This window comes from Salvelinus sp. IW2-2015, unplaced genomic scaffold, assembly GCF_002910315.2.
Source record: "Salvelinus sp. IW2-2015 unplaced genomic scaffold, ASM291031v2 Un_scaffold16450, whole genome shotgun sequence".
Classification (NCBI taxonomy): Eukaryota; Metazoa; Chordata; class Actinopteri; order Salmoniformes; family Salmonidae; genus Salvelinus; species Salvelinus sp. IW2-2015.
The window spans coordinates 253,045-271,922 of record NW_019957592.1 but is presented as its reverse complement, the minus strand read 5'-3'; the positions used below and the strand labels follow the sequence as shown (position 1 = coordinate 271,922).

At 43.8% G+C, this 18,878-nt stretch overlaps 1 protein-coding gene across 1 annotated transcript; it reads right to left on the bottom strand.

Moving 5' to 3' along the window:
- Positions 1–1,200: 1,200 nt before the first annotated feature.
- Positions 1,201–17,689, bottom strand: LOC112080717 (transmembrane protein 178A-like). The gene is made up of 4 exons (XM_024146558.2): positions 16,837–17,689; positions 7,661–7,774; positions 5,398–5,535; positions 1,201–4,539 (listed from the first exon to the last, which is right to left on the bottom strand). The coding sequence occupies exons 1-4, from the start codon at positions 17,246–17,248 to the stop codon at positions 4,298–4,300; spliced, it is 906 nt and encodes a 301-aa protein (XP_024002326.1). The 5' UTR covers positions 17,249–17,689; the 3' UTR covers positions 1,201–4,297.
- Positions 17,690–18,878: the final 1,189 nt, after the last annotated feature.

Below are 18,878 nucleotides of genomic sequence, written 5' to 3'. Positions count from 1 at the left end.
CTTACGTGCCGGTACTTTAATGTATATATACTCTGAATATCTTTTTTCAATGGGGGAAGTAAAACAAATAGCTGGAGAGTGTCTTTAATAAATGGACGTCTTGATTTGAAAGGCTCTGGGAAGATAATTATTTTTACTTTTTAGAGTGTTTGTCATAGGCCTACAGGTCAAACCAGTCCACTTTCTACTAATGTAGTTTATGAAAGTTAAATCAGGAAGGCTGGTCTGAATGCATAGCCGCGGGAAGTAGGGGTGCACCATCAGCACCCCCTGAAAAATCTGAAGAAATGTTGTAATATTTTTTGTTTATATTTTTTTTTTGGGGGGGGGGATTGCCAACAAAAGTAGTGCACTGTGTTATTAATATTTCTGTATTAGCGGACCAATAAAGCCGTCTCCTCCTGCTCAGCATCATTCTGTTTCTCCAAACCTCAAATTTTGAAGTTGCTCCAAACGTCAGAAGTTAAGGGTTAAGGTTTTTGATAAGGTCAAAACATAAAGTTTAGGCATTCATTACGAATTGTTAAATTAAGGGTTTGGAATACGGAAAACAATTTAAAAAACGAGTGTGTACCACTGGGATTAAACACGCAACCTTCAGATCCGGAGTCATGAGATTACGCCCATCTGCCACATGGCTCTAGCAAAACCCAAGTCTACCGCCCCTAGAGGGCAGTTTTGAAGGCATTTGCCATAATCCTTCGGACATTTCAAAGTGATCTTGTGTGATCTTGAGCCTGATGTGGTGACTATTGGGAAAGCAGCAGGTAAAATTAAAGCGCTTATATCTAACCTGTGCTAATCCCAAATCGTGCAATTATAACAGTGCACACGGAAATAATGTTTCAGAACCATGGACAGTACTGCAATTTGAGTTAAAAATAGAAGACAGCTGATTGCTGATTTCAGCTCCTTGGACACTGAACAGCGTTGCACACAGTGCCGCTCCCAGCTCCCAACATAGACGATTATGGCAATACTGCTCAAGATCTCTGGTATCTAGTAGTTTAACCATGCTCTGATGTGCTACAATGGTATACTGACAAGACTTTGTCATGAGTGCATGAAGGATCATTATGATATGACCTTATAAGTGGGTCTTGAAAGTGCATTATAACAGCATCATGCAGTCCTTTGTAACACAGGTAACACACAGAGACAAAGCTCAACATAAGGCATGTCATAAACTCTTTAGACACGTTATCGTTGATCATATTTTATTTACAGCTCAATTTAAATGTCAATATAGAAGACTTGAAGCTCAATGTACCATCTCAGAAATGCTGATCTGCTTCTGACACAGCATGCTGAGTTGAACATACATAACCTGCAAGGTCCACACAAGTCATTTAATGTCCCCACAAGCCATTCAAGGTCCCTACAAGTCTTCCAGGTCAGATAGAGTTGTTGCGAAAGCTGGCCATTCCATGGGGCAGCATGTAACTTTCAGGGTCCACCCCTCACTGTTGGCTGCTCAGAACATGTGTGATGACGTTCCAACACAAAAGTCTTACATCCATTCAAGCGGTGTGTCAACATTATCTCATCCAGTTTCTACTGTTTTCACATTCCAATGTTGAATCGTGCACCATTTGTGTCCATGAGCGAGAAAAATGACTTTCCTCAACTTTGTAAGCAACAATCCCTGTAGTCCTTCATCTATCATTGTCAGTATTCTTCTCACAGTCTGGCACACATTTTGAAATGATTAGTGATTATGCCTCATCTATTTGGGAAGGGACTGGTTAATGGGTTCGCTAAAAACTTTGTGCAATTTGATTGCCACAACTGCAATTACCAATAGAATCCGTCGGTATGTCATAGGCTGTGGATTACAGTTTATTTCAATCCCTTTGGTGCAATTTTCACAAGTATGTGGTACATTTTCACAACAAGCACAAAAATCTAAACAGATCATCAAAATGGCTCATGTTTCAAAACTCTAAGCACATTTTCAATTGACTGAGTAGAACAAACAAATTCACAAAGTTACTGCATCAAATCACTCTTTCAATTTGGATATATATTCAATCAAAGTACCTGCTTTTCAAAATGCAATATTCCCTTTATTTTTGATATGTTTTTTTTATAATTTGTTAAGAATACAATTATCTATTGTATGATGATAACTACTGAACCAAAATGATGTAATGCCTACTTTACGTATACAGTTCGAAAACTGCTGAACACTGTACATTTCTATATTTTTACCTCATAAATGTATCCGTTTGACATCAATTTATGTTGGAAGGTAAATCCAAATCATATATGGATGTAACTGTAAATACTACATCATTCTCCATCAGCCAGTGTGCTCCAATAGGACAAAATGGAAAGAGTCACTCTGTGTGCTACAATTTGGAATGATAGTGTAGTGTTGAAATACCTGTATTGTGTATAATAATATATTTCACTCATCATCTGAATTTCATTTGTACATTAAGTAAGCTGATGAATTTCAAGCAGAGCGACAGGCGACACTGTATTAGTTGACAAGTCACGTAGAAAAGGTGATCTTTCACAATGTTGCATGCGGCAGAAATAGCATACAACACCGTACGACGTTTTTACAGTAGCCAACTGCTTTACAATACCCCTATTTCTGATGATTTGTCCTACACATGTGCTGTATAAGGATTATGAAACCGTTAAACGGACATATTTCTCAACATGCTCACAACCTGCCATTGGATACAAATTGTTTTAAAAAATGGTATCTCAAGTTAGAGTCAAATACTGTATGGAAAATATATATTTACCATCTAGTATGCTTTCTATTTAGCACTTGAAAAATAACAGTTTTGAAATGTGTATCAGCAGTGCACAACCCAGGTRTTTCAGCAGTGCATTGTGCACTACAATATAATCCCAAATTGTAGCACATAGTGACTCTTTCCCTTTTGTCCTATTGGAGCACATAGTGACTCTTTCCCTTTTGTCCTATTGGAGCACATAGTGACTCTTTCCCTTTTGTCCTATTGGAGCACACTGGCTGATTTTCTTTTACCTTCCAACATAAATTGATGTCAAATTGATACATTTAGGTAAAAATATAGACATTTACAGTGTTCAACAGTTATCAAACTATATACGTTAACTAGGCAGTACATACTTGTGGTTCAGTAGTTATCAGTTTTGAGCAGTTTGATTAAGTGATAGATAATTGTATTGTTAACAAATGACAAGAAACTCATATCAAAAGTAAAGTGAATATTGCATTTTGAAAAGCAGATACTTAGATTGATTATGTATCCAAATTTGAAAAAAAGTGATTTGATGCAGTGAACAAGTGACTTTTTTTGTTTGTTTTACTCAGCCAATTGCAAATGTGAGTTTTGAAACATGAGCGATTGTGATGATCTGTTTTGATTTTTGTGCTTGCTGTGAAAATGTACCACATACTAGTGAAAATTGCACGAAAGTGATTGAAAAAAACAAACAACTGAAAATAGTAGTTAAAATGACTACATGGTGAGCCGATAATTATCTGATGTATTGGTGACAAAAAAAAATGGGCTCATGGTATTTAATGGAAAACTTTGATTTTGCATAAATGACTCAGGGGTGAAAGATGTGAGAAACCCCAATGAATGCACAATCAAAGGTTCTGAACATAAGATAGGGGGCATTACACATGTTATCAGTTTAGAGTTTTGTACTTAAGAGTTTTGAAAATATGTCACTTACATCTGAAAAAAGCAGGGTTCTTGCCTTTAAAGTGATACTAGTATTTTTATACAATGTCCATTTGATTCAATCTTACCAAACCACCCATAAGAATTATGCCTTTTTCGTATATATGCTAATATATACACACATGTTTTATGTGTGTGGTATGCCTGTGTGGGTATTTGCGTCGTTTCATGTTATTCACTCTCATATTGTTCTCTATATCTTAGAGAGAGAGAGAGAGAGAGAGAGAGAGAGAGAGAGAGAGAGAGAGAGAGAGAGAGAGAGAGAGAGAGAGAGAGAGAGAGACTGTGTGTGTGTGCTTGTGTACGCATGTGTAGGTCCATATGTATGTGTGAGTTTGCCTGTGTGCACATACAAACACACACATAACACATCCTAACAGCTGCACCTTCCATAACACCTCGATAAAGGATGGCAAGAGTCTACAAAAAAGACCAACAAGATTCCCATATCTCACCGTGGAAACTATGTTTCATCTCTGGTTTCGTACAAATAAAACATCTCCTCTTATATTGGTCTTCAGTCAGCAACAGAATGTCCACACCAACAATTCATCCTCCGAATCTACAGGGGGCGCTCAATTCTCTCACACTGCTCATACAGCTCATACCGAGGACTCCCGGGCGGTTTTGGAGTGCAGGGCCTTGGCTTGGCTGAAGAAGGGGTAGGTGGTGCAGAGGCAGCCCGATGCCACGGTAAGTCCCAGGCTGACCCAGGCGCAGAAGATGGACCAGCCGTAAGCATGGTCCACGTCGCCGGGCAGTCCATAGATGAAGGGTGGGTTCCGGGAGAGGTCGTAGGAGACGCTGGCGGCGTAGGTGCACAAGGAGATGGTGCAGAAGATCCCTGGAGGGGACACATTTTTAGCGCCAAGATTTTTATTAAAGAGGTCATACAGGACTCAAATAACAACAAAGGACAGACTAGACAGTTGAAGTAAGATCATGAGGCATTTCTAAGTTATATTCTTCAAGAATCAATGGCTATATATTATTCATTAAAAAGTCTAAAAATGGATGTACCAATCCCAAATTGCCACTTTAATAACCATCTGCATGGAATGGTAATTCATGAGTATAACATCAATAAATAAACAAAAAAACACAAGTTGAAAGGAAATCTAAAACTCAACTGAAATGAAAAATGAGCCGCCCTATTGTGTAATGTTATAAATATGTTATAGGAATGTTTGCATACAACCATTGAAGTAGTCTCCTGTTTGTAGCGATTAGCTATTATGAATGGCTATGGCATGTTTTATTATGCATATTAACACCTGTGTTTAAGGTATTATGAATGCATCTGTATCCATTAGGCATTTTCAAATTCTGCTAAAAAAGAGCCTTTACTGTATGTGTTTGATGAACAGTTGGGAGGAAGATTTGGACGAGAGAAAGAGAGGGAGGGAGAGAGAGAGAGAGAGAGAGAGAGAGAGAGAGAGAGAGAGAGAGCTGAGAGAGAGAGAGCAGAGAGAGAGAGAGAGAGAGAGAGAGAGAGAGAGAGAGACAAAGGGGGAGAAAACTAAAGATAGAGATATAGAGATAAGCTGTTGTAAAAGAGGCACAGAGAGACACAAGTTGAAACAAACAATGATAGGGAAAGAGAAGCACACACTCTCTCTCTATCGCTGTCTCTCTCTCTCTGTCTCTCTAACACACACACACATAGGAGAGGTAGGGTGTTGGTAGTTGGCAGGCTTTGTACCTGCCATGAGGAAGAGCAAGCCGGAGACGTGCTGGGTGAGGCTCTCCTCCCAAAAGAAGCCCACTGTGGCCACAATGCTGCCACACAGCAAAACGGCAGCCGCCATCCCAAGGAACCCCGCCGTGATTCGCCGCAGATCTGAGACACACACACACACATATAAACATAACACACACAAGCAAGTACACAAAGATACAGACACCAGCATACACAAAAGCGAACACATAAGCACACACACACACTCAGACAAACACAAAGCGTACACACACACAAGGGCACACACACAAGTGAAAACATTAGCACACACGCACACACCAACATTTCCATGACAACGACCCCCTAGTAAACCCGCTCATGCTACCCCTCAACAGTCTCCAAACAACCATGGGAAACGTTTGTTGTTATTAGGTAATACTTTGCATTTCGTCTCCCCTCTCCTACATTTGTTACAACCCTGTCATAAGAATGACATGACGCCTGTCATAACGTAAAATGGCCAGCAACAACTGTTAAAAATAGGTGAATTTGAATGATTTCTTTAATGCATCATGACAGCACTGTGCCTTGTTATTCCATACACGTTATGGCAAGCATTATGTCACTCAACACACAACAGTGTTATAGCGGGATATGTTGATGGGAATATTCAATTCCTGCAACTATACTGTAACAACATTATGACACATTGATCATAATTCACATATCCGATACTATACTTTCCCCCAAATTTTTTTTAGGCCTACTCTGCATCTCATACATTTGTCAGATCGAGTTGCAGTAGGATCAAACTCGAACAGGAAAAACACTGGTAACGTCCCAAATAACACCCTATGCACTTAATAGGGAACAACTGTGCACTCAAAAGTAGTGCACTTAATAGGGAATAGGGTGCCATTTGGGATGTACAACACTGTCTAAAGGTGGCAGGCAGACAAAGAAAACCAATCGTATGTTGACTTTGATGAATGTTCTTCCTCAGACTAGTTGTGCAGTAATAATAAGACTGTGTGGAGTTAATATGTTTTTCTTTTACAAGCTGACATTTACTTCCTCCCCGTGAACATTTTCTATAACCATGTAGTAATCCGATCATCAGGGGTCGGACACTGGAGTAGGAATTCTAGCTTCGAAAGGTTAGCTTAACATATTCAGCATGTGGGTACAGTATTAGCTTTATTACAGATCATGGTTCTCTGAAGAGATCACTATGGTTGTCTGAAGGTTCTAAAGGTTCCACAGCATGAAGCCAAATGAATATGGAGCACTGGGATTTGGACTTCCACTGTTATTTCATTGTCAAACCTAGACACAACAGACATGTTCAGAACCTTTCGTCTACAGTACTGTACGAAGCACTGAAAAACATATTTTAAAAACACACATATAAAACATGTAACTATTTATACAAAAAAACACACAATACAAGGGATGGGAAGAGCAGGTAACAGTAAAACATTTCCCCAATAAATCATGGAAATAATATGGGTAGGGATACAATGATATTGTTTGAGCAAAGATGGTGGTAGAAATTTGCCCCAAATCCGTAAGATGAAAGTTAGGGTTGCTATGTTTTTTGCACCAACCACTACCTGGAAAAGCTCATCTAAAAAGGACCCTAACACTACTCATGACAGACGTCAGACTATCCCACCGCAGACACCAACATAGATCAGTTGTAGGGCACCTGGAATCAAACTTCGCACACCACACCAAGACCATCTAACCATTGTTCAAAAGGCTTTTGGCTCAGACCAAACCGGAAATGAGTTAGCATTTTCTACCTCTGGTTCGTTGGGCATTGCTATGGCGGAAATGAATGGGGAAAGAATGGGATTTTAGGATAAACTCTGAAAATAAGATCTGAAGTTAACACATGCTTAGGAGATCTTATATGTTTTGTTCTATGAGATAATATCAGTCAGTTTACATGACCTTTATGAATTCGAAAGTATTTATGTGCTATATGTGCTTGTTTTGATTACATAAATGCTTCAAAATTCACAAAGTGACATTAGCTGAGGAAGATTATCTCATAGAACGAAACGTATAAGATCTCTTAAGCCTGTGTTTACCAGATACCTTATTTTTGGCATATATCCAACCCCCCAACACACATTTCCCCATAGGCTTTGGCCAACGAGCCATGTTGCAGTTAGCCTCCTTTAGTTCCTACAAAAAGACACCATTACTATTTATCTCTATAAAAAACAGCTAGCCATGCAAGCGGTTTTATTGCTGATGGTTCTGGGACTGCAATACATACGTAAGAGATGCCATTCATCTTGCTGAATGGTTCTCGTCAGGTTGAGCGGGATGTTTCGAAGCCGAATAGGCTGAGAGAAATGGTACTTGACAGTTGTGCATCGGTCCGCAATACCTGTAGAGAGAATGGATTACTAAAAAGCTCTACGTTTTAACATTAGCACGTATGACTTTTGTTATGTAAAATCGTTGCCCTACTTACAGATCTTTACTTGAAGTTACCATAAGATGTATATGGCATAATGCCATATTATAATGGTTTATTTTTTATTTTATTTTATTTTATTTAACCTTTATTTAACCAGGTAGGCTAGTTGAGAACAAGTTCTCATTTGCAACTGCGACCTGGCCAAGATAAAGCATAGCAGTGTGAACAGACAACACAGAGTTACACATGGAGTAAACAATAAACAAGTCAATAACATGGTAGAAAAAAAAGAGAATCTATATACAATGTGTGCAAAAGGCATGAGGTAGGCAATAAATCGAATAATTACAATTTAGCAGATTAACACTGGAGTGATAATCATCAGATGATCATGTGCAAGAAGAGATACTGGTGTGCAAAAGAGCAGAAAAGTAAAATAAATAAAAGCAGTATGGGGGTGAGGTAGGTAAATTGGGTGGGTAGTTTTACAGTGACTATGTAAGCTGCAGCGATCGGTTAGCTGCTCGGATAGCAGATTTTTAAAGTTGTTGAGGGAGATAAAAGTCTCCAACTTCAGAGATTTTTGCAATTCGCCTCAGTCGCAGCGCAGAGAGAACTGGAAGGAAAGGCGTCCAAATAGAGGTTTTGGCTTTAGGGATGATCAGTGAGATACACCTGCTGGCGCGCGTGCTGCGGTGGTGTAGCCATCGTGACCAGTGAACTGAGATAAGGCGGCACTTTACCTAGCATAGCCTTGTAGATGACCTGGAGCCAGTGGGTCTGACGACGAACATATGGCGAGGCCAGCCGACTAGGGCATACAGGTCGCAGTGGTGGGTCGTATAAGGTCTTTAGAAACAAAACGAATGGCACTGTGATAAACTGCATCCAGTTTGCTGAGTAGAGTATTGGAAGCTATTTTGTAGATGACATCGCGCGAAGTCGAGATCGTAGGATAGTCAGTTTTACTAGGGTAAGTTTGGCGGCGTGAGTGAAGGAGGCTTTGTTGGCGGAATAGAAAGCCGATTCTTGATTTGATTTTGGATTGGAGATGTTTGATATGAGTCTGGAAGGAAGAGTTTGCAGTCTAGCCGACACCTAGGTACTTATAGATGTCCACATATTCTAGGTCGGAACCGTCCAGGGTGGTGATGCTAGTCGGGCGTGCGGTGCAGGCAGCGAACGGTTAAAAGCATGCATTTGGTTTACTATGCGTTTAAGAGCAGTTTGGAGGCCACGGAAGGAGTGTTGTATGGCATTGAAGCTCGTTTAGCGGGTTAGATAGCACACGTGTCCAAGGAAGGGCCGGAAGTATATATGAATGGTGGTCGTCTGCGTAGAGGTGGATCAGGGAATCGCCCGCAGCAAGAGCAACATCATTGATGTATACAGAGAAAAGGTCGGCCCGAGAATTGAACCCTGTGGTACCCCATAGAGACTCGCAAGAGGACCGGACAACATGCCCTCCGATTTGACACACTGAACTCTGTCTGCAAAGTAGTTGGTGAACCAGGCAAGGCAGTCATTAGAAAACCGAGGCTACTGAGTCTGCCGAAAGAATATGGTGATTGACAGAGTCGAAAGCCTTGGCCAGTCGATGAAGACTGGCTGCACAGTATATGTCTTTTATCGATGGCGGTTATGATATCGTTTAGTACCTTGAGCGTGGCTGAGGGTGCACCCGTGACCGGCTCGGAAACCGGATTGCAACAGCGGACGAAGGTACGGTGGGATTCGAGATGGTCAGTGAACTGTTTGTTGACTTGGCTTTCGAAGACCTTAGATAGGCAGGGCAGGATGGATATAATTTCTGTAACAGTTTGGGTCCAGGGTGTGTCTCCCCCTTTGAAGAGGGGGATGACCGCGGCAGCTTTCCAATCCTTGGGGATCTCAGATGATACGAAGGAAGGTTGAACAGGCTGGTAATAGGGGTGCGACAATGGCGGGACAGTTTCAGAAATAGGGGGTCCAGATTGTCAAAGCCCAGCTGATTTGTATGGGTCCAGGTTTCCAGCTCTTTCAGAACATCTGCTATCTGGATATGGGTAAAGGAGAAGCTGGGGAGGCTTGGGCGAGTAGCAGCGGGGGGGCGGGGCTGTTGGCCAAGGTTGGAGTCGCCAGGAGGAAGGCATGGCCAGCCATTGAGAAATGTTTGTTGAAGTTTTCGATTATCACGGACTTATCAGTGGTGACCGTGTTACCTAGCCTCAGTGCAGTGGGCAGCTGGAGGAGGTGCTCTTGTTTTCCATGGACTTTACAGTATCCCAGAACTTTTTGGAGTTAGAGCTACGGATGCAAATTTCTGCTTGAAAAAGCTGGCCTTTGCTTTCCTGACTGACTGCGTGTATTGGTTCCTGACTTCCCTGAACAGTTGCATATCGCGGGGGCTCTTCGATCTATTGCAGTTCGCCACAGGATGTTTTTGTGCTGGTCGAGGGCAGTCAGGTCTGGAGTGAACCAAGGGCTATATCTGTTCTTGGTTCTGCATTTTTTGAACGGAGCATGCTTGTCTAATATGGTAGGAAGTAACTTTTAAAGAAATGACCAGGCATCCTCAACTGACGGGATGAGGTCAATATCCTTCCAGGGTACCCGGGCCAGGTCGATTAGGAATCATCATGTACTGTATAAAAGTTTCATTTAACTTTTATGTCATAACGCTTTATGTCAGTGATCGTTAATAAACCATTATGCACATTTGGGCAGTCTTGATAACAACATTTGAACAGATAAGCAATGGTTCATTGGATCTGTCTAAAACTTTGCACATATGCTGCCATCTAGTGGCCAAATCTAAATTGTGCTGGGCTGGAATAATACATTATGGCCTTATCTTTTACCAGATCTAATGTGTTACATTTCCTACATTATTTTACATTTCCACAAACTTCAAAGTGTTTCTTTCAAATGATATCAAGAATATGAATATCCTTGCTTCAGGTCCTGAGCTACAGGCAGTTAGATTCGGGTATGGATTTTAGGTGAAATTGAAAAAAGGGTTGGATCCTTTTGTGCCATAAACCAGGTGTCACGATCGTCAAAGGGAAGAGAAGAATGACCAAGGCGGCAGCGTGTGCAAAATACATCTTCTTTTATTAGAAGATAGGAAAAACACGAAAACGAACACTATAACACAAAACAAACCACAACAAACGACCGTGATGACGTAAGTGCATGGACAAGCAAACAAACGTTCAACAAGACAATTACCCACAAACACATGATGCCCATGGCTGCCTTAAATATGGCTCCCAATTAGAGACAATAAACCACAGCTGTCTCTAATTGAGAACCATCTAGGCAGCCATCGACATACAAACACCTAGACAAGTCTTTTCCCATTAAACCTACAAACCCCTAGACAACCCAAAACACATACTTCCCCTGTCACACCCTGACCTAACTAAAATAATAATGAAAACAAAGATAACTAAGGCCAGGGTGTGACATAACCCCCCTTAAGGTGCGAACTCCGGGCGCACCAGCATAAAGTCTGGGAGGGTCTGGGTGGCGTCTGTCCACGGTGGCGGCTCTGGCACTGGTCGTGGTCCCCACCCCACCATAGTCACTACCCGCTTTCCGTAGCCTCCTCCAAATGACCACCCTCAACTTAACCCACTGGATTAAGGGCAGCACCGGACTAAGTGCACAGGACCTAAGGGCAGCACCGGACTAAGGGCAGCACCGGACTAAGGGGCAGCACGGACTAAGGGGCAGCACCGGCATAAGGGCAGCACCGACTAAGGGCAGCACCAGGATAAGGGGAGCACCAGGAAAGGGCAGCTCCGGACTGAGGGAGCGCAGCTCCGGACTGAGGACAGCACCGGGACTGGTGGCGGATCCTGGCTGGATGCGCTCTGGCGGATCCTGCTGGACGGCTTCTGGCGGATCCTGGCTGGGCTGCTCAGGCTGGCTGACGGATCTGGCTGCTCATGGCTGGCTGCACGGATCTGGCTGCTCATGGCTGGCTGACGGATCTGGCTGCTCATGGCTGGCTGACGGATCTGGCTGCTCATGGCTGGCTGACGATCTGGCTGCTCATGGCTGCTGACGATCTGGCTGCTTCATGGCTGGCTGACGGATCTGGCTAGATCCTGGCTGGCTGCGGATCTGGCTGATCCTGGCTGGCTGACGGATCTGGCTGATCCTGGCTGGCGGAAGGCTCTGGCTGATCCTGTCTGGCGGAAGGCTCTGGCTGATCCTGTCTGGCGGAAGGCTCTGGTCCTGCTGGGAGCTCTGATCCTGTCTGGCGAAGGCCTGGCTGATCCTGTTCTGGCGGAAGGCTCTGGCTGATCTGTCTGGGGAAGGCTCTGGCTGATCCTGTCTGCGAAGGCTCTGGCTGCTCCGTCTGGCGTTAGGCTCTAGCGGCTCCTGTCTGGCAGACCGGCTCTGACAGGCTCATGGCAGACGGGCGGCTTTGCAGGCTCAGTACATACGGGCGGCTTTGAAGACTCATGGCAGACGGACAGTTCAGACGGCGTTGGGCAGACGGGCAGTACAGGCGCCGTTGGGCAGACGGGCAGTTCAGGCGCCGTGGGCAGACGGGCTAGTTCAGGCGCCGTTGGGCAGACGGGCAGTTCAGGCGCCGTGGGCAGACGGGCAGTTCAGGCGCCGTTGGGCAGACGGCAGACTCTGGCCGGCTGAGACGCACTGTAGGCCTGGTGCGTGTGCCGGAACTGGAGGTACCGGGCTAGGACACGCATCTTCAGGCTAGTGCGGGAGAAGGAACAGGGCATGCTGGACCCTGGGGACGCACATTAGCCTAGTGCGTGGTGCCGGAACTGGTGGACCGGGCTGAGACACGCATCTCAGGGTAGTGCGGGAGCAGCAACAGGACGCACAGGACTCTGGGGAACACACAGGAGGCTTGGTGCGTGGTGTTGGCACTGGTGGTAAAGGGCTGGAGACACGCACCCTAGAGCTAGTGCGTGGAGGAGGCACAGGGCTCTGAAGACGCACAGGAAGCCTGGTGCGTGGTGTAGGCACTGGTGGTACTGGGCTGGAGCGGGGAGGTAGCGCCGGAAATACCGGACCGTGCAGGCGTACTGGCTCCCTTGAGCACTGAGCCTGTCCAACCTTACCTGGTTGTATGCTCCCCGTCGCCCGACCAGTGCGGGGAGGTGGAATAACCCGCACCGGGCTATGTAGGCGACCGGGGACACCATACGTAAGGCTGGTGCATGTAAGCCGGCCCGAGGAGACGCACTGGTGGCCAGATGCGTTGGGCCGGCTTCATGACATCCGGCTCAACGCTCAATTTAGCCCGGCCTATACGTGGAGCTGGAATGTACCGAACCGGGCTATGCACGCGTACAGGAGACACCATGCGCTCTACTGCGTAACACGGTGTCCTGCCCGTACTTTCGCTCTCCACGGTAAGTACAGGGAGTAGGCGCAGGTCTCCTACTGACTTCGCACACCTCCCTTTAAGACCAAACAACAAACGACCGTGAAAGCAATACGTAAGTGCATGGACAAGCAACAAACGTTCAACATAGACAATTACCCACAAACACATGATGCCCATGGCTGCCTTAAATATGGCTCCCAATTAGAGACAATAAACCACAGCTGTCTCTAATTGAGAACCAATCTAGGCAGCCATCGACATACAAACACCTAGACAAGACATTTCCCCATTAAACCTACAAGCCCTTGGACAACCCAAAACACATACTTCCCCATGTCACACCCTGACCTAACTAAAATAATAATGAAAACAAAGATAACTAAGGCCAGGGTGTGACACCAGGCAATGCATATTATACAGGGAATGCTTATAACAGTGTTATAAATTTGATGTGTCAGGTCACATTGTAAAGGGCAATACTCAATATATTTTTTTACCGTCATTAACTGCCTCAAACTGTGACATTTGAGCTCTTGTATTTCCATGCAATGGCTAACTTGGTTTGAAAATAGTAAACACTGTGACATTTACTTGGCTTTGAAGCAACCTATGACTTGGGTTGTCCAGTTTCCCTTACGCGCATGGCAGGCCTAGGTCTACTGTAGAGTTGAATTGGTATAGTAATCAACTATATGCAGGACAAATTAATTTAACTTGGCCTGTGCTGTTGCCTATTTTGTTATCTTTCCAAACTGGACAGGTTTAGACAGTTTTACATTGTGAGTGCTCAGTAACACTTTATAAGGTACCCTTTTTAATTTGTTTATAATGCATTTACAAATGATTAAATAACTGTTATAAGCCGTTTAGAAAAGGTACCTTTATAAAGGCTGCCTATAAAGTGTTACCAAGTTACCTTTGCTGATGTTACGGTGTCTCTAAAGGTGAGCTACTGTAAAATGTTGTCTCTTTCTTATATAAGAGTACAGTTGTCACGTGTGCTCCCTCTCCGGCCTCTGGGTCACCAGGCTGCTCGTTATGGCGCACACCTGTCACCATCGTTACACGCACCTGCGCGTCATCAGACTCACCTGGACTCCATCACTTCCCTGATTACCTTCCCTGTATATGTCACTCCCTTTGGTTCCTTCCCCAGGCGTCATTGTTTCTGTTTCTGTTCCAGTGTTTAGTCTGTGCGTTGTTCGTGTTTCTTGTTTTGTTTTATGTTGTGTTTATTTATTAAAACACTCACTCCCTGAACTTGCTTCCCGACTCCCAGCGCACATCGTTGCAGAATGACGCCTCACCTAAGGGAAGTATCAGGGAGTGTTTTTATTTTGTTTGGTGGGAATGACGTTGGGTCCGGGAGCCGCTACAGGCTCTCATACCTCAGACAGATCGCCACACTCCCCTGCCTCCGCCGCTTCGTCAGGCTCTCATGCCTCAGCCAGATCGCCAGGCTCCCCTGTTACAGCCGGCTCGTCGGGCTTTCATGCCTTCACCGGATCGCCAGACTCCCCTGCTTCCACCGGCTCGTCAGGCTCTCATGCCTCAGCCGGATTGCCAGGCTCCCCTGCCTCAACCGGTCTGTCAGGTTGCTGCGCCCCAGCCGGCGACACCATCTAGCTGTGATGATGTTTTTCAGTGGCAGTGACTGGGAGACTAGTCAGGATCGAGGGAAAGATGAACGAAGCAAAGTACAGAGAGATCCTTGATGAAAACCTGCTCCATAGCGCTCAGGACCTCAGACTGGGTTGAAGGTTTATCTTCCAACAGGACAACGACACTAAGCACACAGCCAAGACAACGCAGGAGTGACTTCGGGACATGTCTCTGAATGTCCTTGAGTGGCCCAGCCAGAGCCCGGACTTGAACCCGATTGAACATCTCTGGAGACACCTGGAAATAGCTGTGCAGCGATGCTCCCCATCCAACCAGACAGAGCTTGAGAGGATCTTCAGAGAAGAACGGGAGAAACTCCCCAAATACAGGTGTGCCAAGCTTGTAGCGTCATTTCCAAGAAGCCTCGAGGCTGTAATCGCTGACAAAGGTGTTTCACCAAAATACTGAGTAAATGGTAATTTGCAAAAATGTCTAAAAACCTGTTTTTGCTTTGTTGTTATGGGGTATTGTGTGTAGATTGATGAGGGGAAAAAAACTATTTCATTTTAAAATAAGTCTGTAACAAAAAAATGCGTTAAAGGTCAAGGGGTCTGAATAGTTTCCTAATGCACTGTATATATGGTTCTATGTAGAACCCTTCATGCCTTCCAAAGAATCCTTCTTGCTTTCCAATCATCAAATAACCCTTTCTTCCAAAAACGGTTCTTAGGATGTTAAAAGTTCTAGGTTAGAAACCTTCGCCTTCCAAAGAATCATGTCTTCCAAAAAGGGTTCTTCTGATCAAAACGGTTCTTGGTAGAACCCTAACCTTCCGCAAAGAACACTTTTGGAATGCTATTTTCTAAGAGTGTATGGGCACAATTGTTCACAGGTTGAAGCAGGTATCAAATTAAATCCACATTGACAGAAATCAAACAGTAGGTGTTGAAGCTCGAAGTCCTTCACATGACACCTCAGCTGTTTTAAATGCAAGGTGGCAAGTGGGTTTCGGTGACATTTAACCACTGGCTTAATCAGGGCGACATTAATCTTGATGGACTGGACACCGCACGGAAAAGTTATCATTTCATCCCGAATGACTTTTTGAGTTTCAACCTTAAAAAGACTTTGTAGGAACTTGAACTTCAGCACATTGGGCATGAATTCAGTTTTAGAAAAAGGTTTATTCTGTCGTTTCCTTGAAGGAGATCCCTTTATGGTTGTAGGTAGAACACTTTTAATCAAATAAACCTTTTAAATCCCTTTTTTCCAAAGAGAAGGTTCTTAAGAACCCTGTAGAATTCCACGTTGAATACTTTTCCCTGGAGAATAAAAAATGGCTTCCAAGGGGGTTCTTCGTGGGTAAAAAAAAGGTGATATCTAAAACCTAAAAGGGTTCTTAGGCTGTCCCTTCCAGGTAGAACCCTTTTGCTTCTAAGTAAAACCATTTTGGGTTCCATGTAGAACCCTTTCCACAGAGGGTTTAACATGGAACCCAAAATGGTTCTACCTGGAACCAAAAAGGGTTTAACTGGAATCAAAAAGGGTTCTCCTATGGGTACAGCCAAAGAACCCTTTGGAATATTTTTTTCTAAGTGTAGTCAATCAACACTTTGGCTTTTGTAGCCCTATAGATGGCTCTATTGACAATTTGACTGGGATAACAACATAAACAAACATTTCCAAGGCCTGTCTACAACGATTACCACTGTGGGAAAATGAGAGGGAAATAAAAGTAAAAATGTTCCTCGAAATTAACATATTAATAACCTAAATCATTAGGCTATAATTTCCCAGCACCCTCATCATGATGCGACAATTATATAAATCATAATAGCCTACTAAAGCAAGCCTTGGTAATGAGTTTGAAATAGCAATTAATGTTCCTGGAAATTAGTTTGGGCGTGTATAATCATGTTTTGACGCAATGCACGTATGCAGAATCATCACCACAGATGGAGCTACCTCGATTAAAGGGATGCAAAACAGTCCTTGCCTATAGTCACGGGTTATTGACACCAAATGTGACAACTGTTTTTCTTTTCTCCCACTTTTTAATGTGCACATTAAAACTTACCCTTTGATATGAGTTTATCGATATCCCGGTCCATGCCTTGAAAGTAGCATTTTCTCCAGAGTCCAGAAAATGTGGAGAACAACGGACGCCCACATTCCGTCTCAAGAATCCCCATCCCCAGTATCGCCCTCCAGTTCTCAAGTAATTCCTCCTCTCTACTCCCGACGTGAATCGGCTTCATGAGCGCCACGTTCCGTTTGGAGTTGCTGTTGTCCACAAGAGGCAAGTGGTATATAGGCATCTCCCTGTTTTTCTGGTCGTTAGAATCCGACCCATACTTGTCGCAGTTCTCCTTATGCCGTCTGGTGTCTGTCTCGTACCAATGGTCGGTGAAGATAGCGGTGACCAACAAGAGTAAAGAGATAACGCTCATGGACACGCTCAGAGCCGTTGCAAGAGCTTGTTTCTCCATGGTTTGAACATCAGCGCTCGGCGCTATGCGCACAGTTTAGACGTGTTGACAGTCGGACGCCCTTCTTCCAGCACCTACTATTCCAGTTACTACGCATTTTTACGCATCCTCTGACCTGCGAACATGGTCTACAGTCGAGAGCGCATTGGCATTGGCTGCTTCCCACCCGCGGGTTGCTGAAAACAACACAGGTGGATCGGTACGGTGTCCGCAAGCGTGCTGGGTGTGGGCTAAACTCCGCACTTGCCTCTCTGTGCTAGAGATTACTAGTGTTTACCTGCAGAAACCACACCACCCCTATCGCTCTTTCCCTCTCCTCAGCACCTGGGCTTGTCCTCTTCGTCCGTGACACAGTCGGGTAAAACTGAGGGCTCCTCCTATTCGCATGGAGAGGAAAATGACCATCTCCCGGAGGCGACATACAGCGTATGTGAGGGAATGTCAAGGTTGTCCTACTCTTTCACAGTCAGTAATAAAGATGGGTGTGTCTATAAGAGAAAATAATGGTTTCCTGTAACTTAACCCTTGCATCCTAATTTTGATAAAACATTTTTGTTTTGATAAAACAATTTCCCCAATACACCAAGTAACAAGTAACAGGTTGACAATTTTAATGTGTAAAACTTAAATTACTCTCTCTCTCTCTCTCTCTCAGATGCAGACACATACACATACACACACACATCAAACATAGGATACAGGCCGAAACGTTTGTCTATCTACCTACCCCTAAATTAAATTAATACTAAAAAGAAACCTTAAATCTCCTTTTTGAGTGCAGACCAGCTACAATGTTGGAATTGTATTACATTTTGGTCAACGCACCTGTTCTGAGCACAGTGGTCACACAAACTATGAATGATATGAGCCTTTACTGCAGTACTCTCTCTCTCTTACACACATACACACTACCAAACAATTGACTCCCATTCAAAATCCTATTTTCACTAACCCCTAAACCTAACCATTAACCCTAACCCCTAATCCTAAACCAGACACAAACTCCTAACGCTAAACCTACCCCCTAACCCTAAAATAGCCTTTTTCCTTTTGGGGAAGGATGGCAAAAAGTCCCCAATTTTCCTTGTTTTACTATCCTTGTGAGGACTTCTGGTCCCCACAAGGATAGTGAAACCAAACACACCCACACAATGGCCATATCAAAGTGAACTAATAGAGTTCATGAACTCTTTCAGGGGACTTATCCAAAATGTCAGGATTTTCAACAGTCCCCAAACAAATGATCAATAGCCATTTCAGCATCATGCTATTGCAATTCTATTCTGTCACAGTATCAAAGTCTGAATTGAGCTCATAGTGATGAAATAATTGCCACAAAGCGAGCATTGCTGAAATGGATTTGTGGGTGTTTATTTGGCTTGTTTGATCTGCACCTTTGCCAGCTCTAATAATGGCCCATTAAAATGGAGCCTGGATGTGTGCCTGGCATGACAAAAATTGCATAACTAAACATGTAAATGGTGATGACAATGATTGCAATCTGTACTGGTGGAGTGAACATGGGAAAAACATTGAGCAATTAAATTGGCACATTTGCTAGTTGACCAAATTGGTACAAATCACAAATCAAATCAAATATTATTTGTCACATGCGCTGAATACAAGAGTG

Excerpts from the sequence above, each read along its gene's own strand:
- LOC112080717 (XM_024146558.2), bottom strand. The coding sequence starts at position 17,248 with ATGGAGAAACAAGCTCTTGCAACGGCTCTGAGCGTGTCCATGAGCGTT. Across the intron at positions 5,536-7,660 it reads AGATGAATGGCATCTCTTAC|ATCTGCGGCGAATCACGGCG; the intron begins GTATGTATTGCA and ends TGTGTGTCTCAG. Across the intron at positions 4,540-5,397 it reads CTTGCTCTTCCTCATGGCAG|GGATCTTCTGCACCATCTCC; the intron begins GTACAAAGCCTG and ends TGTCCCCTCCAG.